General features: G+C 42.1%; 1 protein-coding gene across 3 annotated transcripts in view; it reads right to left on the bottom strand.

Annotated features, from left to right (window-relative positions):
- Nucleotides 1-27,832, bottom strand: part of LOC135517584 (CBP80/20-dependent translation initiation factor-like) — a 78,142-nt gene that overhangs the window by 40,624 nt on the left and 9,686 nt on the right. Inside the window, exons 2-8 of one of the 3 annotated variants that reach the window (XM_064942019.1) lie at nt 22,453-22,679; nt 18,398-18,469; nt 11,473-11,601; nt 6,015-6,097; nt 3,838-3,942; nt 3,576-3,668; nt 3,159-3,234 (exon numbers count right to left, since the gene is read on the bottom strand). In XM_064942019.1, coding sequence (XP_064798091.1) covers nt 3,159-3,234; nt 3,576-3,668; nt 3,838-3,942; nt 6,015-6,097; nt 11,473-11,601; nt 18,398-18,469; nt 22,453-22,635 — 741 coding nt within the window. In that variant the 5' untranslated portion in view covers nt 22,636-22,679. The remainder of the gene's footprint in view (nt 1-3,158; nt 3,235-3,575; nt 3,669-3,837; nt 3,943-6,014; nt 6,098-11,472; nt 11,602-18,397; nt 18,470-22,452; nt 22,680-27,832) is intronic. The other 2 variants (XM_064942020.1, XM_064942021.1) reach the window with 2 other exon arrangements.

Here is a 27,832-nt window from a genome sequence, read left to right as displayed (position 1 = left end):
CTCCCAGTGTAAACTATGTCAGGAGCGGGAATGAGGAGCGGGAAAGGGCTTGACTCATCTTTAATGAAGCATGTCTCACTCCAGCCCCAGGGATTCATCCAGCAAGAATCTAACCTGTCTACACTGTCATCGTAACACAGGCGCTAGGGTCGGGAGGGGTGTGTGTGTGTGGAGCAATCTGCTGCATTCCAGGGAAGCTAGCAGGGCTCCCGAGGGACATGTCTTGCAGAGATGTTCTCCCTCTCACCCCTCTTCTCTCGGAAGTGACTGAGGAAGTGGTGGAGGAGAGGGGGGTTGTGGGTTACGTATTCTCTTGGCCCAGACTACCCCCCTAGAGTCTAAAGGGTGAAGACTGTGGAAGTGGTAGGTCACTGTTGACTAACTGGTCTAGTCAGTGTTACATTAACACACAGAGTTCTGTCTGCACAGAGTGTCCCTGTTCCCCATTGCATTGCACTCAGGGCCAGTTTCAGACATTATGCCTACATCAGGGTTGTGTTTAGTAGGGCACTCGGAAGCAAAACCGTTTCGCAACAGACCAAAATCTGTGTTGCTATTGGATGATGTCAGGTAGTACCTCACTGTTCCAAAACATTTAACAGTTTATCCCTACTGAACACTGCCCAAAGCTGCACATATGACTAGCCCTACTCCTATTCATGATTCTGATTCGCAGGACGTACACAAACATGACACAGACTACCCTTCACCATCAGGGAGACAAAGTGGAACAAACATAGAGTAAGCTTCCTTCCCACGCCAGCAGCACGTCAGTCTCATTCCAAAACATTAGATTTGTTGCTTTTCAGCCATTCTGATTTAGACCTGTGTGTTTTGGATCATTGTCTTACTGCATGACCCAGCTGCGCTTCAGCTACCACCACCATGCTTGACCGTTGGTATGAGGTTCTTACTGTGGAATGCAGTGTTTGGTTTTCGCCAGAAATAACAGCATCCATATTGTCCAAAAAGTCAACTCTAGTTTGCCAAAACTAGCACCTGAATGATCGCCAAGACTCCTGGAAGAATGTTCTATGGACAGGCAAGTCAAAAGTGGAACTTTTTGGATGACACGGGTCCCATTATTCCTGTCGAAAACCAAACACTACATTCCACATTTAGAACGTCATACCAACAGTCAAGCATGGTGGTGGTATTGTGAGGGTATGGGGAAGCGTTGCTGCCTGGACGACTTGCCATCATCAAAGAAACCATGAATTCTGCTCTGCATGAGATCATTCTAAAGGAGAATGTCAGGCCATCCGTCCGTAAGCTGAAGCGCAGCTGGGTCATGCACCAAGACAATGATCCAAAACACATATGAAAGTACATCAGAATGTCTGAAAAGAAGCACATTCAAAGTTTTGGAATGGCCTACTCAATGTCCAGACCTAAACCCGATTGAGATGTGACAGGACCTGAAACGAGCAGTTCATGCTCGAAAACCCACAAATGTTACATAGTTAAAGTGGTTCTGCATGGAAGAGTGGGCAAAAATTCTTCCATACAGGAAGTGTTCGGTTGCAGGCATTACAGCGAAAGGTGGCACAACCAGTTATTGAGTGTAAAGGAGCAATTACTTGTACACAAAGGGGCATTTGATGTTGAATAACTTTGTTAATAAAATTAAAAGAATCATCTAAATGTTATTTGTTCACTCAGGTTCCTTTGATCTAATATTAGGTATTGATTGAACAAAAAATATGCAGAGAAAAATCTTTTCACGGCATTGTACACACATAGCTCCAGTCAATCACAGAGGCTTAGAGGCCTGGCGTGGTCTGCTGCTATATTTAGTCAGGTTATCAGTGAGGTAAACCCAGGGACTGACTGGCTGGTCCTGGTCACAGGATCCTAGCAGGGGACAATAGAGAGCTCTATGTGGCTGAGTTACTAAGACCAACAGAGGGCAATTGGCATCAGACCCACTGAATGTCACTATTGACAAATACTGTGAGGGAAACAGGACTGGCATTGCCAGGTCTCATGATAAATAGTATCAGGCACTGCAGAGTAGAGGAAGCATGATCATAAACACTTATATTCAGTCATCTTGAGGAGGTACTGTCTTTGGTCTATTTTCTACTTTTTTGGCTATGACTTGAGTTTTACTTTCAGGGTCATCTGCATCCTTGCAGTCACAGTTCCTTCCCTTATGTTGTTTTGGGGAATCTGTGTATTTTAGAATGCAGCCGGGCAAAGGAGACGGTGGTCACGATGAAACGATAACAATAGCCTGGAGACTTGCTTGGCCTGGCGTCATGGCTGGCTGGCTGGCAGGGCTGTGACGTGGTCAGCGGTGGGGGGGATGTGTGTGTGTTTGTGTGTGTGTCCTGCCCTGTCCTCATGACCCTCCAGTGACCCTGTGCCAACATCCTGCCTGTCAGCAGACCACTGCAGAGCAGAAAAACCTGACTGGCACACAGTGACGCAGTACTGTAGACATGCAAGACCCAACCTAGTTGTATCTGTATCCTATTCCTGCCAGCAATAACTGCCCCTTGGGATGATTCAAGTTTACTGAATTGCATTGTTTTACAGTTATATTGGCTACAGAGCTAAAGAAAATTACACACCCACCTTGGTCTTTAGGGATGTTTTCTATTTAAGGTTTTCAAGCATTAGTAAGATAGATCCAGAGATCCAGGAAAGGTTAAGTTTCATCAGCACTACAGTGCATTATGATGAGGATGGATGGAATTTACCTTGAAACTACCACAGGGTGGCAGTAAAGGGACAATATTTCACCACTAGTAGTCACTCCACTCACACAAGAATACTCAATACCTTTCTTTCACTAAAGTACAGTTGTTCAATCTTCTAACCATCAGGTGGAGCTCCATACCAACAAGTAGGTTTATGGTCTTGATAGAAAGCAGAAAGAGGATTTTTATTTATTTATAAAAATGTTAACCTTTATTTAACTAGGCAAGCCAGTTATTAAGAACAAATGCTTATTACAATGACGGCCTACTGGGGAACAGTGGGTTAACCGCCTTGTTCAGGGGAGGAATGACAGATTTTTACTTTGTCAGCTCGGTGATTCGATCCATCAACCTTTCGGTTACCGGCCCAATGCTCTAACCTCTAAGAGAGAGAGATAAAGATTGAGTCTTCTATCTACAGAAGAGGATAGAGATAGAAGATCGGTAACTTACAGTAAGGCCTGGCAGGAACTGCTCCATGTCGTTCAAGTTGATCCCATCATCATATTCAAACTTGCCTTTCATCATCCTGAAAGACAGAAACAGACACACAGATGGAGACAGGGTGAACAGGTGTGGTAGATTGGGCTCTGATAGGGACTTCCTTATACAGTGGGCTGTGGCTCATTCTCAGTTCATCTTTCCTCCATTCCTCACATTCTCTTTTCTCGCCTCCTTCTCAAAACTCATTGGAGAAGAAGGTTTGAGGGGCAGGACCTTGGACCTTCTCCAATATGGTTGAGAAGGATGTGAGGATAGGTTGTGAGGAATCGTGGAAAGACTCATTGAGATTGAGCCTATATGATAACCCAGTACTGAGGCTGAGAGAACTGGGGAAGGAAGAGTCTAGCAGAGGCTACAGACACCTACAGTTCTAAGTAGTAATGGAATGGACCAGCATCATCATTGTCATGTTTATCCCATGGAAGAGGATCAATGGGAGGGATGTATGGGCTTTCAGATCTGCAAAGAGGAAACATTGAAGGGTTAGGGCCAAGGGAAAATGGTGCGAAAGTAGCGAGTGAATTAGGAGTGACCATGAGTGACCATGTTCCTCTATATTCAAGTCAAGGAGCCTTTGGACAGGAGCCTTTTATTTAATTTTTTTAATTGAGGCTGAAGATGCACTGACCCCTCTCTGTCGATGTGTGGAAGGTGCTTTGGTGTTCCCCGGAAGGGTTTCCTGTGGAACTGGCTGAAGTCCAGCTTCTCAGGCTGGAGGTCCCATGTTGCCCCCCTACAAAAACAACACAACTTAGGTGAGGAAGATGACATGACAGTTAATACACTCAGGCTGGACGCCCAACTACAACACAGGACAGGACGAGGTCTGTTAATAGCAGGAAAGACACCCACTGTTCTTAGAGCATCCACTCAGAGCATAAACTGTGAAGTCTCCATTCCCTGTCTCCAGACCATCACTAACTCCATCTACTCTACCATCTGCCCACTTCTCTAAGCCCCCAAAACAAGGGGGCTTAGACATGTGATCATCATTTTAAATCACCCAAAACACCACTGAAGCCTAGCTGCCCCCTAATGATGCATATAGGCAGCCTAGCTACTTTAGGAACACCCCCTGAAGATGCCCGGTCATCCTAACTACTTTAAATTACCCCCTGATGATGCCCGGCTAATAGCTCCTTTAAAAATCAGACGATGTTACCATATGTTTCACAGTGTGCTGATTAAAACATAAATCACAAAATTGAAAAAGTGGCAGTTTTAATCCAGCCATTACATGAATCTATCATGAATCTGATACAGAATATAAAAACTTGTTTGTAAGCAAATACAGCCCCTGGTCCTGGAGAAGGGGTTCTGACTAATCCAATTACAGTTTGTCGTAGTAACAGGGCGGGCTTCCATGTTGTGTACGTGGCTTCCTCCTTCCTTCTATACCAACGTGATTTAATAACAACCTCTTTGAGGAAAAGTTAATATGGCATTACCATGGCAGCCTCCAACTACACTGGCGACACCCAACACCCACCCCCACTATGTCATCATCACATAACACCGCTCTCCTTTTATTCAACACACCTACCTAGCTACTGGGTCACGCAAGAGATTCAAGCCTTTGTTTTTCAGTGCTGGTTCGGCTTCTTTTTTAAAACCTCCCAAAAACAGTTGGCCATCTCATCCCAGAAGAGTTTGTTTTGTATACGTGTTCATCTTCGTAGCATGCATGTGTGATTACAGAGTGAGTCTACCCCTCTAAATGGCATCACAAACAGGCCAAGAGCTGAATCTCAGGCTGCATCCCAAATGGTACCATTTTGGGTGCATACTCAGAAAGGTGAAATTGTCGTTATGTCTTCAATAAATAGAGAAACTCAGCTAATTAAGCTTGTAGCAAAAAAAAAAAAAAAATAACTCTGGGATTCATAACAAAACAAATGCTGTTATGAATTGTTAAATCAGAACAAACCACATTTTCCCTTGTTTAAACTGCTAGGGGGCAGATATCATCAGCAATTAAAAAACAGCTTGCTGATGCTGAAAGAAGGTGTGGCTGTAAATGTATTTCATTTAGCCTGAGGCTAAGCCGTTGCTAATGTAGTTATTTTGTTAGAACAGTCTGACCCCTGTGGCTTTTTTTCTCTCTTCTATCTCTAGTCTGACAACACCAAAGCAGGTAATGTTTTCCTAGCATCAGCTTGCCTGGTCTGGAGAGGGTAGCCACCACTATATGAGGACAAGAGACCGTACAGTTTCAAAAGCTGAAGACACCAGCCCACTTGCCTGACGACTCGTCCTGAAGTTAATTCCGCTGCTCTATCAATCAGTCTATACATTCATTCTGAAACTGCCATCCTAGAAGTCATTTGTGCCGATGTCAAAATGAGGGGGTTATAAAACTAATTATTCAGCGATTGGATAGTCTCCAACCAATCAGAGTATCAAAGCCATTGACTTGATTAGTGTTGGCCTGCTCTTGCCCAACCCATCAGTTTCTGGGACCAATCAGAACGTGTTTGCATTTTACAAGACGTCGGGGAGGAATCCAAATCCACACTCAGTGAGCGTGGTGTTTGGCAGGAGCGATATGGACGTGTAGTCAGGCTAACCTGGACTATCACCATCCAACCACCCATAAAGACAATGAAGCCTGTGAATGTAAACAGACTACAAGCTATACATCTGTGGAAACTTGTAATACTGCATATTTTTCCTCTCCATTGATGGGTAGGAAACGTGTTTGTCAATACATGACATACCCATGAGTCCATGGTGTTACTGTGGTGTGTGTGGTGAAGGAGAGCTGTGGGGTGGTGGTGAGTAATGAATGAGTAAATAGTTACATACATGACATACCCATGAGAGTCCATGGTGTTAGCAGCCCAGATGTCAGTACCCAGGATGTCAAAGGACCCTTCTCTGTTCCCGTTCTGAAAGACAACACATTACAACAGTGTATTATCTATATATCACTTTACAGAACACGTCTACTACTACAGCTAATATTGATCAAAAGGGGGCATCTTGGTGTCCATTGTCACGTTGCTTCATTGAACTAATCCTGTTAAGACTCGGGACAATTACTGCCCCCTTTGGATGAATTGCGTGCCCATAGTAAACTGAAAAAAAATCTGTCCAAAATTGCAAATATATGCATATAATAATAATTATTGAATAGAAAACACTTGAAAGCTTCTAAAACCGTTTGAATTATGTCTGTATGTATAGCAGAACAGGGCAGCCAATCTCCCAAACTATTTTTCTCATCAGGAAAGTTGGGCCAACTTTGACGTCATCGACCCCACCCTTCCCAACCAGCTATGGATATGGGATCAGTTTCTGTGTCTTCCGTGAGATGTCTTCTTCCAACAGAGCATTTCATTGTGCAAATCCCACAAGCTTTGACCCTTTGGCAGGCAAAATACTGGATGTCGCGAGAAAATAGATGCGCGTTCTGGCGCGAATCGTACACAGTCATTCCTCCGTTCCAGATTGTCTGAGAGGAGTTGCTTTTGTCCGGTCTAATCGCCAATTGTTTTGTACGTTAATAACATCCTAAAGGTTGATTCTGCACTTAGTTTGACCAGTTTAGTCGACATATAATATGTAATTTTGAAGTTTTGATGCGCAACTGTGCGGGACCAGAAGTCATTTTGGATGCATTTCAGCTGAAGCTGTTAGCATATGCTAATACAAAGACACACGACTTGAAACCAAACGATGTATTGGGTAAGTATGACTCCTTCCACTACATTCTGATCGAAGACCATCAAAGGTAAGGGAATATTTATGTTGTAATTTTATGTTGTAATTTTGTATTTCTGACTCCAACATAGCTGAGAAATATTGCTTACGTCTGAGCGCCGCCTCAGATTATTGCCTAGTGAACGAATTCTGTAACGTTAAAAATAAATGTAACACAGCGGTTGCATTAAGAAGCAGTGTATCTTTCTAACTATATGTAGAACATGTATATTTAGTCAAAGTTTATGATGTGTATTTCTGTTATCTGGCGGAGCTTTCTATAATTTCTCCGGACGTTTTTTTTAGCATTTTTTGAACATGGCGTCAATGTAAATGGAGATTTATGGATATAAATTGCATATTATTGAAAAAAACATAAATGTACTGTAAATAAATGTCATATTACTGTCATCTGATGAAGATTTTCAAAAGGTTAGTGAATTATTTTAATTTTAATCCTGCGTTTGTGATTGCATCTTTTGTTCGACAAAATGGCTGCATATCGTCTGTGTCTTTGTGGTGGTTTGAAATAAATATGTGCTATGTTTTCGCCGTAAAACATTTTAGAAATCTGACTCGCTGGGTAGATGAACAAGGTGTTTATCTTTCATTTGAGCTATTGGACTTGTTAATGTGTAGAGGTTAAATATTTCTAAGAATATTTTTGCATTCCATGCGCCACCGTTCCCCTGAACGGGGGGGGGGTGGCGTTCCCCTCGGGGAACGCCTCGCGTCAACTGGTTTGAATGCTAACAGTCATTGACATGTTAAAGGGTGTATAAGGAAACATTTTAACAGGGCAAACAACTTTTACAAAACTGTTACAAAAAAAATTAAGGCAAGTCCATCTTAATTCTGGTATTAGGCAATGGCCTATCGATTTCAACAAAAATATTCATCCTTTTCCAGGTTACATCCATGGCCACTGCTATAGTAATTTGCTGCAGTTGATTGACTGGTTCCTTGAGTGATGTCAAAGTCCATTATTTCAGAACGTTCAAAATACTTTGCAAACTGTTGGTTTAAATTTCATATTGTTTATTTTTTAGGGATGAAATGTTAATATACTCAACAAAAATATAAATATGCAAAATATTGGTCCCATGTTTCATGAGCTGAAATAAAAGATCCCAGAAATGTTCCATACAACACAAAAAAACTTATTTGTCTCAAATGTTGGGCAAACATTTGTTTACATCTCTGTAAGTGAGCATCTCTCCTTTGCTAAGATAATCCATCCACCTGACAGGTGTGGCAAATTAAGAAGCTGTTTAAATAGCATGCACATTACACATGTGCACCTTGTGCTGGGGACAATAAGGCCACTAAAATGTGTAGTTTGGTCACTCAACACAATGCCACAAATGTCAAGTTGAGGGAATGTGCAATTAGCATGCTGACTACCAGAGAATTTAATGTTAATTTCTCCAACGTCGTTTTAGAGAATTTGGCAGTACGTCCAACAAGCCTCAAAGGCAGACCACGTGTCATCACGCCAGCTCAGGACCTCCACATCCGACTTCTTCACCTGCAGGGGGCTGTAGAGTGCTGAGGAGTATATAAGCCTTGTTGTGGGGAAAACTAATTCTGATTGGCTGGGCTGGCCAGTCATGTGAAATCCACAGATTAGGCCCTAATGAATTTATTTGGATTGAATGATTATCTTCTACGAAACGTCACTCAGGAAAATCTTTGAAATTGTTGCATGTTATGTTTATATTTTTGTTCAGTATACAGTGCATTCGGGAAAGTATTCAGACCCCTTGACTTTTTCCACATTTTGTTACTTTGACAGAGCTCTTCTGTGGAAATAGGAAAACCTTCCAGAAGGACAACCATCTCTGCAGCACCACCAATCAGGCCTATATGTTAGAGTGGCCAGAAGGAAGCCATTCTTCAGAAAAAGGCACGACAGCTCACTTGGAGTTGGCCTATAGGCACCTAAAGATTCCCAGACCATGAAAGACAAGATTCTCTGGTCTGATGAAACCAAGATTGAACTCTTTGGCCTGAATGCCAAATGTCACATCTGGAGGAATCCTGGCACCAATCCTACGTGAAGCATGGTGGTGGCAGCATCATGCCGTGGGAATGTTTTTTTCAGCGGCAGGGACTTGGAGACTAGTCAGGATCGAGGGAAAGATGAATGGAGCAAAGTACAGAGAGGTCCTTGATGAAAACCTGCTCCAGAGCGCTCAGAACCTCAGACTGGGGCGAAGGTTCACCTTCCAGTAGAACAACGACCCTTAGCAGAGCCAAGACTATGCAGGAGTCTCTGTTTGTCGTTGAGTGGCCCAGCCAGAGCCCGGGCTTGAACCCGATCTAACATCTCTGGAGAGACCTGAAAATAGCTGTGCAGCAACGATCCCCATCCGACCCGACAGAGCGGAATGGGAGAAACTCCCCAGATACAGGTGTGCCAAGCTTGTAGCGTCATACCCAAGACTCAAGGCTGTAATCGCTGCTAAAGATCCTTCAACAAAGTACTGAGTAAAAGATGTGAATACTTATGTAAATGTGATAGTGATATTTTTTGCAACATTTTCTAATAATCTGTTTTTGCCATTTGTCATTAACCTCTTGAAACTCTGGGGGCGCAATTTCATTTTTGGATGAAAAACGTTCCCGTTTTAAACAAGATATTTTGTCACAAAAAGATGCTCGACTATGCATATAATTGATAGCTTTGGAAAGAAAACACTCTGAATTTTCCAGAACTGCAAAGATATTGTCTGTGGGTGCCCTAGAACGGGAGCTACAGGCAAAACCAAGATGAAACGGCAACCAGGAAATCAGCACGATTTTTGAGGCTCCGTTTTCCATTGTCTCCTTATATGGCTGTGAATGCGAGAGGAATGAGCCTGCCCTTTCTGTCGTTTCCCCAAGGTGTCTGCAGCATTGTGACGTATTTGTAGGCATATCATTGGAAGATTGACCATAAGAGACTACATTTTCCAGGTGTCCGCCCGGTGTCCTCCGTCGAAATTGGTGCGTCATTTTCAGCTGCTTGTATTTTTCCAAGCGAACTGCATATCAATGAAGAGATATGTGAAAAAACACCTTGAGGATTGATTCTAAACAACGTTTGCCATGTTTCGGTCGATATTATGGAGTTAAGTCGGAAAAAGTTTGACGTTTTGGTGACTGAATTTTCGGTTCGTTTCAGTTGCCAAATGTGATGTACAAAACGGAGCGATTTCTCCTACACAAAGATTCTTTCAGGAAAAACTGAACATTTGCTATGTAACTGAGAGTCTCCTCATTGAAAACATCCGAAGCTCTTCAAAGGTAAATGATTTTATTTGAAAATGTTGCGTGCTAAATGCTACGCAAAATGCTAAGCTAGCTTGCCATACTCTTTGCTATGGTTCAAAAGCATATTTTGAAAATCTGAGATGACAGTGTTGTTAAGAAAAGGCTAAGCTTGAGAGCAGGCGCATTATTTTCATTTTATTTGCGATTTTCAGAAATCGTTAACGTTGCGTTATGCTAATGAGCCTGAGGCTTTATTCACGATCCCGGATCCGGGATGGGGAGTATCAAGAGGTTTAAGGAGTATTGTGTGTAGATTGATGAGGGGGAAAAAAAACAATTTAATCAATTTTAGAATAAGACCAACGTAAGAAAATGTGGAAAAGGTCAAGGGGTCGGAATACATTCCAAATGCACTCTATATAGAATGACAAATAATACTACGGTGCTTGTGTGTTTCCTTCTCCATGACCCCTTGTTTCATATACATCCTTTAAAGTACCATTCAGTGGAAAGATGATCATCCCATCACAATGTATGTAAGGGACTTTTTTCCCCATATTTACTTTGCAGTTAACATTAAATTGAGAAGTTTTGGGGGAAAGTTTGTCTACCCGGAAGACAGTTATCATCATCATCGCTAACTGACTACATGAAGTAAATGATAGACAAACATACGCACCATACAGGCAATATTGCTGGAAATGAATTGGTAGATATTCTTACCTTTGGCTTTTTAAGCCAATTGTGACAAACTAGTCAATGTGGATTAGATAGTAGTCGGGAGCTTGAGGTGTCTGATACGTGTGAGATTTGTTCATGAGCTACTCATAGGTGGGCTCCGAGCTACTGGTATCCCTCGATGGACCTGTAGGAGACCCTTGGGCTACAAGATGAATTGATGGACCATGTCAAATTGACTAGTTAGTTACAGTAGCTAACGACAGAGCACACCAATTTGGCTAGTTAACGAGCTAACTGTCAGGGGATAAACTGGAAGGTTATTTCCAAATATTGCTTGATTTGGTAACAGATAACTTTACCAGGACGAGTTCAACGCAAATACTTGCAAATGTCAAGCTCTTTCTAAAAAAAGCCTAATCTCTCAACAAGCAAGATAAATGACAAGTTGTTTGCTTAGCTAGCTACATGCCAAATAGATAGGCTACCCTCCCTCAAGTATCTGAAAATACAGGAATGGATGTTTCCTGATCATGAAAGGCACACAGTTTTTTGCTGTAACTGATGATAGAGCTAAATGTCTGGGGACGTGGTGGTCTAATGTAAAAGCAGTAGGATGGTTAGTTACCTGTACCTTGGCTGGCCCTCTGAATTGGTTGTTCCTCCCCCTGCTACCAGACCTGGAGCCTGAACCAGGTCTAGAGCCAGAGCTGGGCCTGGACCCTGTACTGCCATTACTACTGTGATCCCACTCATCCTGCAGGGAGGAGGGGGGGGGGGTAGAGACAGACAGAGATAGAAAGTGGGTGGATGAGAGGGATTAAGATCAATACCATATCAAATCCTCCTTTGCAAAAAACACAGAACATGTGATATGCAATGCTGATTGTATTGTCAATAAGACACATTTCTATTATCTATGAGGGAGGAGTGGAGAGTAAGGATCCAATATATTCCCATCCACAGTTTGTGGTTAGCAGCGGTGTGGGGTAATAAATTGAGATAGGTCTGTAATTGTCTATCAGGCAGGTCTGTGTCTGCTGCTGAGTCTGAAGACCATTTACATGATGAATGTTACCATGAGCACTGAGTGAGGGAGGAAGAGAAAAAAGCGAGGGAGAGAGAGGTGTGGGTGGAGGGAGGGGAGTTGGTCATGTTGGTTAGCAAGGGAGAAGGAGAATGCTGACAGGGCTGGTAACACCGAGTAACCACAGCTCCCCATGGCCATTCTGACTCAGTGCTGCTAAGCACAACTGACTGCTGCTGGCTGAATAAAGGTTGCAGCAGCCAGTGACTGTTTTGTCCCAATGGTCACAGTCTGGCCATGGGGCCAGACTGTGACCAGTACAGGCTGGCTGGCTGCATGCATAGGCTGGCTGGCTGGCTGCATGCATACATACAGGTTGACAAATAGAGCAGCCAAAGTCAGTGCCTTGGTTCAGTGGATGGACGGACACACACACACACACACACACACCTCTTAACCCTACTACAGACTGCCTGCCTGACTGGCTGTCTGGGGTGTTCCGCTAACCCCTGGTGAGCCGTTCCCCCTCATCCAGTCCTTCCCTAGTGGTTTATGTCTGTGTGTGTACATTCCTCAGAGCAGTTTTAGACAACCTGTTTCACAAAAAAAATGTAACGTTTTCTCCCTGATGCACACAACCCAGACCCACAACACTGTACGCAGATACCACACAGAGAGACTCAACAGGCCAGGCCAGAAAGTCATGTTCTCTGTTCATTCAATGTCATGTCATTTGATTATTTCATCAGTGCCTCTCACAAAGTCATTTGTCAGACGTCACGCAGCCGCCTTATCCCACCAAATGACAGCCTAGTGCTTGGGAAAGGAAAAAATATATATCAGGCGATGATACAAAGAATAATATGTCTCCCCTTTTCCTCCCTCTCCTTTATCATTTTCCTTAGCCCACAGTAACAGCTGAGATGGAGAAAGACTAAAGCTGCGTCACCCTATCGGCCCTGGTCAAAAGTAGTGCATTTCTCGGGATTAGGGTGCCATTGGGACTGCAGCCTAGGTTAAAATTAATACATCCTCACAAGGGCCTGATCAGCATCTGAATAGCTCTCTGTTTCTGGAATAGATATGGGAGCAACATGAGTCATGACTGTGCAGATTGAGATGGAAGTGAAAACTAGGTCCTCTGTGATCCTAGAGAAGTCAAGTTACACTGCTATCCTGAAAATGCTGTCCTCAAATCTCTTCCTCAGAAACCGAGACACCTCAGACACTCTAACCCTCAGTTTTTACCTGACTACAACCAACCCAACTGTCCACAAGACAGCCTCAAGTCACTGTGTACAAACAAGGGCTTAGAAAGGGCTCCAACTGCTTAGTTCAAATGCAAGTGAAGCAAAGAAGCAGATGACTGAATCAGTGCCCAGAAGACCAGAGGGCAGGCTGCAGAAGCAGCCCAGTGTCTGCTTCACTCTCTCTCCAGCAACACAAACACCTCACATACCTAACCATACTATCTATCTATGCCTTTATGACCTAAGGTACATACTGACCCAAATATAAAATCTTTCTTTCAACCTCAGGTCACCTCGCCATACAGTATCAATGTATTGTTACCATACACAACCGATAGGCCGAACTATAGAATAATTTTTACATGCACATTCTAACCATGTTAGGTCATCGACTGGAGCAAAATCAAAACCTTACCTTACTCAAAGCCATCGCAGTTTATGTAAGTATCAGAGCCTGAGGAAGATTGTATGTAGCCGAAACAGCATTCCTGGTTATGGGGAGCCCCTAAGGCAAGGGTCTCCAACCTTTTCTAGCATGAGAGCTACTTTTAAATAATCAAATAGGCACAATCTTCTCCTCTACCCTGCAATGTGTCCCCGGGCCCTTGGTGTAAAATAAATGTGTTTTCTGTCAATATACCCAGTAAAATAATGGTTAATAAACTGTATTTGGAATGGCAGGCCCCATAAAATGCTCTATTGTATTTTTCTTAATTCTGTTCTGGGTTTCCCCCCCCCCAACTCTCAATATAATTATTATTATTATTATTATTATTATTATTATTATTCACAAAGAAACAAGGTAAACATTTGTGTCATGTAAATAAAGATTTGCATTGCAAATCCCATTTAATTGTGTGTCTAGTAAGAGGAATGTGTCAGTCGAGTGAGGTTTCTCCTGTTAGGCCTACTGCTGTGGCACATCATGGGAGAGTTTGCAAATCAATTGATACAAATAATGATGATATAGTTCTGTCAGGTAAGCCTATTTTCTATTTAGTTGAGAAGGTTTTTGTGGAAAACATCTCTGTCTACCCCATTGAGCTACCCACAAGATGGTTATCATTAGCATCGATACACACGAAGTGATAAACGCACGCACCAGATAGGGGCAATATTGTGTTACTTTTGGCTTTTTACGCCCATAGTGGCTAACCAGGGTTGGGTTTATGTCAATGTGGCTTTGATTGGATAGCAGCCATAAGCTTATGAGGGTTTGCAATGAAAAAAAATGAAAAAAAGAAATGCATGTACTTTCAGAATTGCTTGGCGAGCTCCTCATAGGTGGGCTAAGAGCTACTTGAAGACCCCTGCCCTACTAAGGTAAGGTGTGTGTGTGTGTGTGCGCCTTAGGGAGGAGGACTTTAGGATGAGCTGCCTTGGGTTTGCCTCCTCTCAAACGCATGCACGCATACTTCTCACAAATATTTGATTTTTGCTAGGTAGCGTTAGCACTAGTCGTCTGTACTTGTGCCAAAACGCCGGTATTTTATCCTATAGCTTGTTTTCCACCTTTTTAAAATAGTGAGTGAACATACTTTCAGCACTTATTTCCATGACTGATCAAAACTCATTTTCTCACCCTCTCTCTCGTGTCTCTGCATTAAAACATATACAGAGCAATATGTTTGGAACATCTAAACACAAAACAAATAGAATAGTGAGAATCACTTCCCATATCATAAACAAACAAAACATTTTTTAAAGGGCTTACCCTGGGCAAGCAGTGGTCGGTCCGACACTAACAATGGAACACTACCACACACAGGTCGACCGGTTAATCGGAATGGCCGATTAATTAGGGGCGATTTCAAGTTTTCATAACAAAATCGGTAATCTGCATTTTGGACATCGATTATGGCCGATTACATTGCACTCCACGAGGAGACTGCGTGGCAGGCTGACTACCTGTTATGCGAGTGCATTAACCTCTTACACTTATGGTGGCGCTATTTCATTTTTGGAAGAAAAACGTTCCCGTTTTAAACAAGATATTTTGTCACAAAAAGATGCTCGACTATGCATATAATTGCTACTGTTCGAAAGAAAACACTCTGACGTGTCCAGAAATACAAATATCTTCTCTGTGCGTGCCCTTTAACGTGAGCTTCAGGCAAAACCAAGATGACTTGGCATCCAGGAAATGACAAGGATTTTTGAGGCTCTGTCTTTCATGATCTCCTTATATGGCTGTGAACGCAAGAGGAATGAGTCTGCCCTTTCTGTCGTTTCCCCAAGGTGTCTGCAGCATTGTGACGTATTTGTAGGCAGATCGTTGGAAGATTGACCATAAGAGACCACATTTACCACGTGTCCGCCCGGTGACCTGCGCCGAAATTGGTGCGCAAAAGTCACCTGCCAGTATTTTTCCATGGGGCACAGAGAGAGAAGCAAGCTTCCACGAACTGCATGTCAATGAAGAGATATGTGAAAAAACACCTTGAGGATTGATTCCAAACAACGTTTGCCATGTTTCGGTCGATATTATGTAGTTAATCCGGAAAAAGTTTCACGTTGTAGGTGACTGCATTTTCGGTTCGTTTCGGTAGCCAGGCGCAATGTAGAAAACGGAACGATTTCTCCTACACACAGACGCTTTCAGGAAACACTGCGCATTTGGTATGTGGCTGGGAGTCTCCTCATTGAAAACATCAGAAGCTCTTCAAAGGTAAATGATTTTATTTATTTGGTTATCTGGCTTTTGTGAAAATGTTGCGGGCTACATGCTACACAAAATGCTATGCTAGCTTTGCATACTCTTACACAAATTAGTCAATTTCTATGGTTCAAAAGCATATTTTGAAAATCTGAGATGACAGTGTTGTTAAGAAAAGGCTAAGCTTGAGAGCAAACGCATTATTTTCATTTTATTTGCGATTTTCAGAAATCGTTAACGTTGCGTTATGCTAATGAGCCTGAGGCTTAGTCACAATCCCGGATCCGGGATGGGGAGTTTCAAGAGGTTAAGGAGCCATGGTAAGGTGCTAGCTAGCATTAAACTTATCTTTTAAAAAACAATCAATCTTCACATAATCACTAGTTAACTACACATGGTTGATGATATTACTAGGTTAACTAGCTTGTCCTGCGTTGCATATAATCGATGTGGGGCCTGTTAATTTATCATTGAATCACAGCCTACTTCGCCAAACTGGTGATTTAGCAAGCGCATTCGCGAAAAAAAGCACTGTCGTTGCACCAATGTGTACCTAACTATAAACATCAACACCTTTCTTAAAATCAATACACAAGCATATATTTTTAAACCTGCATATGTAGTTAATATTACCTGCTAACATGAATTTCTTTTAACTAGGGAAATTGTGTCACTTCCCTTGCGTTCTGTGCTACAGTCAGGGTATATGCAGCAGGTTGGGCCGCCTGGCTCATTGCGAACTGTGTGAAGACCATTTCTCCCTAACAAAGACGCAAAGAAACGGGGGATGATTTAACAAAAGCGCATTTGCGAAAAAAGCACAATCGTTGCACGATTCTACCTAACCATAAACATCAATGCCTTTCTTAAAATCAATACACAGAAGTATACATTTTTTAAACCTGCATATTAAGTTAAAATTAATGTTAGCAGGCAATATTAACTACGGAAATTGTGTCACTTCTCTTTGTTCATTGCACATTGAGTCAGGGTATATGCAACAGTTTGGGCCGCCTGGTTCGTTGCAAACTAATTTGCCAGAATATTACATAATTATGACATAACATTGAAGGTTGTGCAATGTAACAGCAATATTTAGACTTACGGATGCCACCCGTTATTATTAATGACCTAAGGCTCGTATTTCTGTGTTATTATATTATAATTAAGTCTATGATTGATAGAGCAGTCTGTCAACTCCCGAGATTTGGCTGGCAATACTAAAGTACCTATTAGAACATCCAATAGTCAAAGGTATATGAAATACAAATGGTATAGAGAGAAATAGTCCTATAAAAACTACAAACTAAAACTTCTTACCTGGGAATATTGAAGACTCATGGTAAAAAAGGTACCACCAGCTTTCATATGTTCTCATGTTCTGAGCAAAGAACTTAAACGTTAGCTTTTTAACATGACACATATTGCACTTTTACTTTCTTCTCCAACACTGTTTTTGCATTACTTAAACCAAATTGAACATGTTTCATTATTTATTTGAGACTAAATTGATTTTATTGATGGATTATATTAAGTTAAAATAAAAGTGTTAATTGATCATTCAGTATTGTTGTAATTGTCATTATCACAAAAATATAAAAATAACAAAAGGTCTGATTGATCGGTACCGGCTTTTTTTTGGTCCTCCAATAATCGGCATCAGCATTGAAAAAGAATCAGTCGACCTCTACCACACGTCATTGGTTGAAACAGGAGGAGACAGAGAGCCAGAGACGTGTGCGTCTCCCTGCGCCCTGTGCTAGCAGACACGGGCAAATACACTTTAAAAAAAAAAAAAAATTTTTTACCTTTATTTTACTAGGCAAGTCAGTTAAGAACAAATTCTTATTTTCAATGACGGCCTAGGAACAGTGGGTTAACTGCCTGTTCAGGGGCAGAACGACAGATTTTGTACTTTGTCAGCTCAGGGATTTGAACTTGCCACCTTTTGGTTACTTGTCCAATGCTCTAACCACTAGGCTACACTGCCGCCCCGCTCTGCCACGTCGTCGTTGCCAACAGGCACAGACAAACACAAAGCCGGAGGCGACACATGGGGGAAACCCCATCCACCGGACTAGAAGAACCCTGGCTATGACGTCAGCATTCAGAAACATAACTGAACACGCCTCTGTTCTCAGCTATACAACCGGGCTACAACCCCCTATATTCCACCACTGGCAGAACAACACGTACTGGTACTGCCTACATTTTGCAAGTGACGAACACATGTCTTCATCCATCCTACACTTCAGCGGAGCCTCGAACTGAGATACATCGTAGGCAAAGCTGCCATCAGAGATTAAATAAATTGAATTCAAAATGCATCTGGTCTCTTTCAGCATGGAGCTTGCTTATTTATGACGGTTGTGTCCAAAGGGCATTTGCTATATGACCAAAGAAGTAGACACCCAATGAAACAGCAGTAATGTGCAGTATTTATGCATGTCTGACTGGAGCCATATGTTAGTAACCTTGGCTATCATTGAGATCTTGTTACCCCTCATCAATGATCGTACATGGAGGTTCAGCACAGCTGTGTGTTGTGTGTAGACCTTCAGCCAGCCAGCCAGCATTTCCTCCAGAATTCAGACACATCATACACAGTCCAAACACTCACTGGTTTGGTGGAGCCCCTCCCCCACGAGGGTGACCAACTCCCGTCTTTCTTGTCATTGCAGTCCTCTGTCCACTAGGTCAGAGGGAGGGAGAGAGAGGGGAAAAATTGGAATGACAATTACTCAACACTATTTTGTGATGATGATGGAAAGAAAGACGTTTACAAATCTCTCCTTCTCCACCCTCTGCCAGCTGGTCAACGTTGTCCCCTAATTTTTGCTTGTCTATTTTGTGAATGCTGCTCAGCTGGCAATGCATCCCATGAGGTAAACTAGCCTTTTTTCTGTGCACATACAAGAGCCACCAAGTATTGGTTTTAGAGTTACAGTGCCTTCGGAAAGTATTCACACCCCTTGACTTTTTCCACAGTCACGTTACAGCCTTATTCCAACTTAATTACAACATAAATCAATCAAACTACACACAATACCCCATAATGACAAAGCAAAAACAGGTTTAGAACATTTTGCAAACGTATTAAAAATAAAAAACAGAAATATCTTATTTAGCTACTAACAATTGGATACCACGAAATTAGGGGGAAAAGGGGGAAAAATTCACACACACACACAAAAGAAAGAATAAAAGAACCCGATGGTCACTCTGACAGAGCTCTAAAGGTCCTCTGTGGACATGGGAGAACCTTCCAGAAGGACAACCATCTCTGCTGCACTCCACCAAATCAGGCCTTTTAGGGTAGAGTGGCCAGACGGAAGACACTCCTCAGTAAAAGGCACTTGACAGCCCACTTGGAGTTTGCCAAAAGGCACCTAAAGACCCTCAGACTATGAGAAATAAGATTCTCTGGTCTGATGAAACCAAGAGTGAACTCTCAGGTCTGAATGCCAAGTGGCACGTCTGGAGGAAATCTGGCATCATCACTACGGTGAAGCACGGTGGTGGCAGCATCATGCTGTGGGGATGTTCTTTTTTCTCCGTTCAAGGCAAAGATGAACGGAGCAAAGTACAGAGATCCTTGATGAAAACCTGTTCCAGAGCACTTAGCACACCTTCCAACAGGACAATACGCCTTAGCACACAACCAAGACAACTCAGGAGTGGCTTCTGGACAAGTCTCTGAATGTCCTTGAGCAGCACAGCCCGAGCCCAGATTTGAACACAATCTAACATCTCTGGAGAGACCTGAAAATAGCTGTGCAGCAATGCTCCCCATCCAACCTGACAGAGCTTGAGAGGATCTGCAGAGAGGAATGGGAGAAACTCCCCAAATACAGGTGTGCCAAGCTTGTAGCGTCACACCCAAGAAGACTCAAAGCTGTAATCACTGCCAAACGTGCTTCAACTAAGTACTGAGTAAAGGGTCTGAATACTGAGTAAATGTGATATTTCAGTTTTTTTATTTTTTATAAACGTGCAACATTTTAAAAAACATGTTTTTCTTTGTCATTATGGTGTATTGTGTGTAGATTGATTAAGGGGAATAAAAAACAATTGAATCAATTATTTTAAACTAATACTGCATTGCTAATTATTATTTCTGGTGCTTCTTAAATTGTTTGGTGCCTAACGTTTTACAAGTTGGGAGCAGTCTGTGTGTTTGTGGGAGAGCGAGAGAGTGGTGTGTGTTTATGAAAGTGAGGGAGAGAGAGTATGTGTGTCATGTATATCATGACATGTATATCACAGGAGGTCGTGGCACCTTAATTAGGGAGGACAGGCTCGTGGTAATGGCTGTAGCGTAATGGTATCAAACACATGGTTTCTATGTGTTTGATTCCATTCGCTCCATTATGAGCCATCCTCCCTTCAGCAGCCTACACTAGAGGCCGACCGATTAATCGGAATGGCCGATTAATTAGGGCCGATTTCAAGTTTTCATAACAATCGGAAATCGGTATTTTTGGACACCGATTTGGCCAATTTTCTTTTTTACCCCTTTATTTAACTAGGCAAGTCAGTTAAGAACACATTCTTATTTTCAATGACAGCCTAGGAACGGTGGGTTAACTACCTTGTTCAGGGGCAGAATTACAGATTTTTACCTTGTCAGCTCGGGGATTCAATCTTGCAACCTTACAGTTAACTAGTCCAACGCTCTAAACACCTGATTACATTGCACTCCACAAGGAGCCTGCCTGTTTCGTGAATGCAAGGTAAATTGCTAGCTAGCATTAAACTTATCTTATAAAAAACAATCAATCAATCATAATCACTAGTTAACTACACATGGTTGATGAAATTAGTAGTTATCTAGCGTGTCCTGCTTTGCATATAATCGATGCGGTGCGTTTTCGCAAAAAAGGACTGTCTTGCTCCAATGTGTATCTAACCATAAACATCAATGCCTTTCTTAAAATCAATACACAAGTATATATTTTTAAACCTGCATATTTAGTTCATATTGCCTGATAACCTGGCTCGTTGCGAACTCTGTGTAGACTATTTCCTCCTAACAAAGACAGCCAACCTAGCCAAACGTGGGATGATCTAACAAAAGCATATTTGCGAAAAAAACACAATCGTTGCACGACTGTACCTAACCATAAACATCAATGCCTTTCTTAAAATCAATACACAGAACTATATATATTTAAACATGCATATTTTGCTAAAAGAAATCCAGGTTAGCAGGCAATATTAACCAGGTGAAATTGTGTCACTTCTCCTGCGTTCATTGCACGCAGAGTCAGTGTATATGCGACAGTTTGGGCCGCATAATTTGCCAGAATTTTACGTAATTATGACATAACATCGAAGGTTGTGCAATGTAACAGGAAAATTTAAATTTATGGATGCCACCCGATAGATAAAATACGGAAAGGTTCCGTATTACACTGACAGAATAAACGTCTTGTTTTCGAGATGATAGTTTCCAGATTCGACCATATTAATGACCTAAGGCTCTTATTTCTGTGTGTTATTATGTTATAATTAAGTCTATGATTTGATAGAGCAGTCTGACTGAGCGATGGTAGGCACCAGCAGGCTCGTAAGCATTCATTCAAACAGCACTTTCGTGCGTTTTGCCAGCAGCTCGTTGCTGTGCTTCAAGCATTGAGCTGTTTATGATTTCAAGACTATGAACTCCGGAGATTAGGCTGGTGTAACCGATGTGAAATGGCTATATAGTTAGCGGGATGCTCGCTAATAGCGTTTCAAATATCACTCGCTCTGAGACTTGGGAGTAGTTGTTCCCCTTGCTCTGCAAGGGCCGCGGCTTTTGTGGAGCGATGGGTAACGCTGCTTCGAGGGTGGCTATTGTCGATGTGTTCCTGGTTCGAGCCCAGGTAGGGGCGAGGAGAGGGACAGAAGCTATACTGTTACACTGGCAATACTAAAGTGCCTATAAGAACATCCAATCGTCAAAGGTATATTAAATACAAATTGTATAGAGAGAAATTGTCCTATAATTCCTATAATAACTACAACCCAAAACTTCTTACCTGGGAATATTGAAGACTCCTGTTAAAAGGAACCACCAGCTTTCATATGTTCTCAAGTTCTGAGCAAGGAACTTAAACGTTAGCTTTCTTACATGGCAAATATTGCACTTTTACTTTCTCCTCCAACACCGTTTTTGCATTATTTAAACCAAATTGAACATGTTTCATTTTATTTGAGGCTAAATTGATTTTATTGATGTATTATATTAAGTTACAATAAGTGTTCATTCAGTATTGTTGTAATTGTCATTATTACAAATACATTTATTGATTTATAAAATCGGCCGATTAATCGGCATCGACTTTTTTGGTCCTCTAATAATCGGTATCGGCAACCAACCAATATGAGCAAATCAGCCGTTCTATGCAGTATTCTACTATACACTGAACAGTGTGAAGTTAAATGTAATGTGTTGTATTAAGTAGAAGTGTGAATTTCAGTGACAGGTTTTTGGAGAACGGGGGACGGAGCGAACAGGATGCTCGGCCACTGATTTGTTTTCCACCATGGTAACGCGATACTATTTGGTATCGTGCTACTTCGTCTGATATTGTATCGTTTGTCAAAATGTTGGTATCGTGACAAGCCTAGACTACTTGTATCAGCATCAATGTTGCCACTCTGGTCCGTTTAGCATTAGCCTTAGCTAACCTGTGAAATGTGGGACTGGGGTTTGTTGTCTCCGTCCAGGTACGTCTCGTTTTTGTCTCCCAGAAGGCCTTGCACCTGGTACTCCAGCACGTAGCTGTCGATGAAGCGCTCCAGCTCCTCAATCTCCTGTGAGCGCGTGCTGCCCGCCTCTGAGGACGCGGACGCCACCGACGAGTTTTCCATGGCAACCTGCTGCCTGCCCGCCGGCGGGGGAGGGAGGAGAGGACCTGCAGAGAGGTGCAGGAGAAATGGCTGGTTAGTAGAGAGATCAAAACAAAAACATGACTGCAGCATACCCACTTAAAACCACCATGTTGAGTCAAGAAGCTATAAGTGTGTCATTCAGACGGATAGGTCTATCATTTTCATTCAAGAAAAGCTCATTCAAAAACATCCATTAAGAAAATGTCAAATAGACACTGTCAGACCTCTCAGAAGACTGAACGCAAAATCCAAAACCACTCCCATTCAGGGCAGAGCAGTAATAACACCACTCCATCAGCAGGGGTGGCATAGTGTGTTTACATCCCAGACAGAATTGGCCTTCAGTCCTACTGCTACACCCAGGCCCAGCAGGCAGCAGAACCAGTCTAGTCACAGTCGGTCTGTCTCACCTCCTAACCTTGTCCCCAGACCAGAGCCAGACATAGTCAGTTATGAAACAGGACAGCTTTGTCTCTCTGCAGGGGATTTACCAGGCACTAACTCAGCCATGGCTCGTTGGCCAAAGCCTATGGGGATATCAAACACCCAAATGAAGTAAACACAGGCTTAGCAGATCTTACACATTTTGTTCTATGAAAATCTTCAACAGCTAACATCACATTTTGTGAATTGGGAAGCATTTATGTAATCCAAACAAGCACATAAAGACCTCATATTCATACAGGTTGTGTTAACACACATATTATCTCATAGAACAAAACGTTTAAAGATCTCCTATAAGCCTCAGACCTTATTTTCCCTATTCATTTCCCCCATAGGAATGGCTGAACGAACCAAAGGTAACTAATTTCCGTTTTTTAGGACTACAAGATAACGAGCTCTATGCCTTTCACCCTGCCTGTGTCGTCTCTCTTGTCGTGATCTGTGTTTTGTCCTATATTTAAATGTTATTTTTTTCTTTTTAATCTCAGCCCACGTCTTTCCCCCGTCTTTCGCCTTTTGGTATTATCGTCATTATAAAGAAGAATTTGTTATTAACCGACTTGCCTAATTAAATAAAAGGTTAAATAAGAATTCTAAAAAAAAATATTTAAAAAATCCATCTTTCCTTCACTTTCTCTCCCTCTTCCCAACTCTACCTCTCCTTCCCTGTGTTTTATCTGACAGTTAAGTGGCTGGTCACATGACTAAGGCCTTCTGCTAAGCTTCTTTACACCACTACCCTGCCTGAGCACTGGGCATGCCACGCAAGAGGATTTACTATGGCAGCAGAGCAGCCTGAATAGTGGTATAGTAGTAGGCCTGTGTATGTAGGCTACTCTCAACCAATTAAAGGGGGGTAAATGCAGACTCATTTTGTTCTTTACAACGGACATTAGCCTACTACACAGACTGATTAACGCTTCTTGTTCCTGTAATATGACGTACTAATGCTCCGATCCTCATTCTATTGCTGCTATACCTATAGGTTTTAATCTCGCTGTGTGTAGATATGATCCACTAATCTGGGGCCTGATTAGCCTAGCTAGTGAGGCTAATGCTAACTCCACTGATGGCTACACATTCATCAGTTGACCACATTAAAAGTAGACTGGCTGAAGCGACTCACGTGGTCCACAGCGAGGGAGAGCGGTTACACAATGGTCTGAACAGGAGTCCGTTAGCGCAGTATTCGCTAGTGATGGGAGAGGGGGTGTATAGCTAAATATAGGGATATTATTTTGGATGAAATATCTTATTGTATTGACAATAATCGCAATATAATTTTGGCGCTAGACAGCTGTACATGCACCAAAACGCCAGTATTTTTCCTTCATAGCTTGTTCTCCATCTTTTTAAATAGGGAGCCAATTTATTTTTCCGCACTTTTCTTTCCATGATTGATCAAAACATGTTTTGTCATGGCTCTGTCTTGTCCATCTGCAGTAGAAATATGGAGAGCATTGTTTTTTTTGGAACATTACAGTATCGAATCACAATGCATACAGGCAGAGGCATTCAACTCTTACCCTACGAGGTCCAGAGCCGGCTGGTTTTCTGTTATACCTGAATTAATTACACTCACCTGGTCACACAGGTCTAAATAGTGCCTGTTTAAGAAAAGAATGGGGGGGGAAAGCAGTGGAACTGGCTTCGAGGTCTAGAGTTGAGTTTGGAGGGCAATTAGAAGCTTAAGAATCGCAATACATATCGTATCGGCACCGAAGTATCGAGATAATATTGTATCGTGATAATATTGTATTGTGAGGTCCCTGGCAATTCCCAGCCCTCATAAGAACCAAAGCGTTGGTCAGTGTCCCGGTGACCCTAATTACACTTAAAAATATAAAAATGCAACATGCAACAAAGATTTTAGAGTTATATATAAGGAAATCAGTCAATATAAATAAATTCATTAGGCCCTAATCTATGGATTTCAAATGAATGGGAATACATAAATCTGTTGGTCACAGATACCTTAAAAAAAAGTAAGGGCATGAATCAGTGGTGTGACCAAAATTTGCCTCGTGCAGTGTGACACATCTTCGCATAGAGTTGATCAGGCTGTTGATTGCAGCCTGTGGAATGTTGTCCCACTCTTCAATAGCTTTGCAAAGTTGCTGGATATTGGCCAGTCCACTTGATATGCTGATAAAATTTAGGGAGCCTTGTTTTCAGATGTGTTGTTAAAATCCCCAGCTACAATAAATGCAGCCTTGGGATATGTGGTTTCCAGTTTACATAGAGTTCAATGAAGTTCTTTCAGGGACGTTGAGGTGTCTGCTTGGGGGGGGGGGATATACACCGCTGTGATTATAATCGAAGAGAATTCTCTTGGTAGATAATGTGGTCGGCTCCCTCATGTGGTACCCTTCCTGCAGGCTCATCCTGACATGACAATGCCAGCATGACAATGCCACCAGCCATACTGCTCGTTCTGTGCGTGATTTCCTGCAAGACAGGAATGTCAGTGTTCTGCCATGGCCAGCGAAGAGCCCAGATCTCAATCCCATTGAGCAGGTCTGGGACCTGTTGGATCGGAGGGTGAGGGATAGGGCTAGGGACATTCCCCTCAGAAATGTCCGGGAACTTGCTGGTGCTTGGTGGAAGAACTGGCAAATCTGGTGCAGTCCATGAGGAGGAGATGCACTGCAGTACTTAATGCAGCTGGTGGCCACACCAGATACTGACTGTTACTTTTGATTTTGACCCCCCTTTGTACAGGGACACATTATTCCATTTCTGTTAGTCCCATGTCTGTGGAACTTGTTCAGTTTAAATCTTATGTAAATACAAGTATTTACACATGTTAAGTTTGCTGAAAATGAACGCAGTTGTCAGTGAGAGCACGTTTCTTTTTTTGCTGAGTTTATAAACACATTTACCACTTCTTAGACTTGCTTTCAATAAGAATGAAAGATCAATAAATCACATATGTGAATTTGGTCAGGTCGCCCAAAAAGATACATATTGCATCTTTAAGAATGCTTCGTGGAAGCCCTCTATTCAGACACGCACGCACACCCTGCTGCTGCAGGTAGGATGAAATTATATTTCTTGTTTTCAACTAGTGCCGGCTGTCGGCTATGCAGCCGATTAGACTCATTTTCAGCCAGACACTTTCCCACTTAAATTAACTTGGCTACTTTTCAATTCGCTAGCCAGAAAAAAGTCTGTCAAGCCTTCTCCCTCTAGAATGAACATTATGCATCTTCTAGTGATCTATTGATAGGACAGGCTTGTGTCAGTCACAAAGGAAGAGAGCATGAATTTGTATGTCCCATAATGTGAGTGAATTTGCTTCCCACATATAATGTGGAAACAATAAGTCGAAATCCATTTAGGCCATTTTTTTCTGGCACATTCGTTTATTTTCTTTCACGTGCAGATTCCAACACTAGTGCTGGCCAGTAAAAAACGTGTCGGGCCAGTGGATCTCGACAGGGCCAGTTCAACATTTACCTACTCTGTTGCAGTGTTAATGTCATGCTATTTGAATTTGAGCATATGATTGGCAGTTCATTCAAGCGCCACATAAGAATAAATACTCACCGAAAGGCAAATGGACATTATGGCCGAAATTATTTAGGCCTATGACACAAGTAGGCTTGTAAACATAACAAAAATCATATATATATATATATATATATATATATATATATATATATATATATATATATATATATATATATATATATATATATAGTATTCGGCCCCCTTGAACTTTGCGACCTTTTGCCACATTTCAGGCTTCAAACAAAGATTTAAAACTGTATTTTTTTGTGAAGAATCAACAACAAGTGGGACACAATCATGAAGTGGAACGACATTTATTGGATATTTCAAACTTTTTTAACAAATCAAAAACTGAAAAATTGGGCGTGCAAAATTATTCAGCCCCTTTACTTTCAGTGCAGCAAACTCTCTCCAGAAGTTCAGTGAGGATCTCTGAATGATCCAATGTTGACCTAAATAACTAATGATGATAAATACAATCCACCTGTGTGTAATCAAGTCTCCGTATAAATGCACCTGCACTGTGATAGCCTCAGAGGTCCGTTAAAAGCGCAGAGAGCATCATGAAGAACAAGGAACACACCAGGCAGGTCCGAGATACTGTTGTGAAGAAGTTTAAAGCCGGATTTGGATACAAAAAGATTTCCCAAGCTTTAAACATCCCAAGGAGCACTGTGCAAGCGATAATATTGAAATGGAAGGAGTATCAGACCACTGCAAATCTACCAAGACTTGTCCGTCCCTCTAACCTTTCAGCTCATACAAGGAGAAGACTGATCAGAGATGCAGCCAAGAGGCCCATGATCACTCTGGATGAACTGCAGAGATCTACAGCTGAGGTGGGAGACTCTGTCCATAGGACAACAATCAGTCGTATATTGCACAAATCTGGCCTTTATGGAAGAGTGGCAAGAAGAAAGCCATTTCTTAAAGATATCCATAAAAAGTGTCGTTTAAAGTTTGCCACAAGCCACCTGGGAGACACACCAAACATGTGGAAGAAGGTGCTCTGCTCAGATGAAACCAAAATTGAACTTTTTGGCAACAATGCAAAACGTTATGTTTGGCGTAAAAGCAACACAGCTCATCACCCTGAACACACCATACCCACAGTCAAACATGGTGGTGGCAGCATCATGGTTTCGGCCTGCTTTTCTTCAGCAGGGACAGGGAAGATGGTTAAAATTGATGGGAAGATGGAGCCAAATACAGGACCATT

The sequence above is a fragment of the Oncorhynchus masou genome, chromosome 28, assembly GCF_036934945.1.
Source record: "Oncorhynchus masou masou isolate Uvic2021 chromosome 28, UVic_Omas_1.1, whole genome shotgun sequence".
NCBI classification, from domain to species: Eukaryota; Metazoa; Chordata; class Actinopteri; order Salmoniformes; family Salmonidae; genus Oncorhynchus; species Oncorhynchus masou.
The sequence above is the reverse complement of the archived record's forward strand: the minus strand, read 5'-3'. Positions and strand labels throughout refer to the sequence as shown.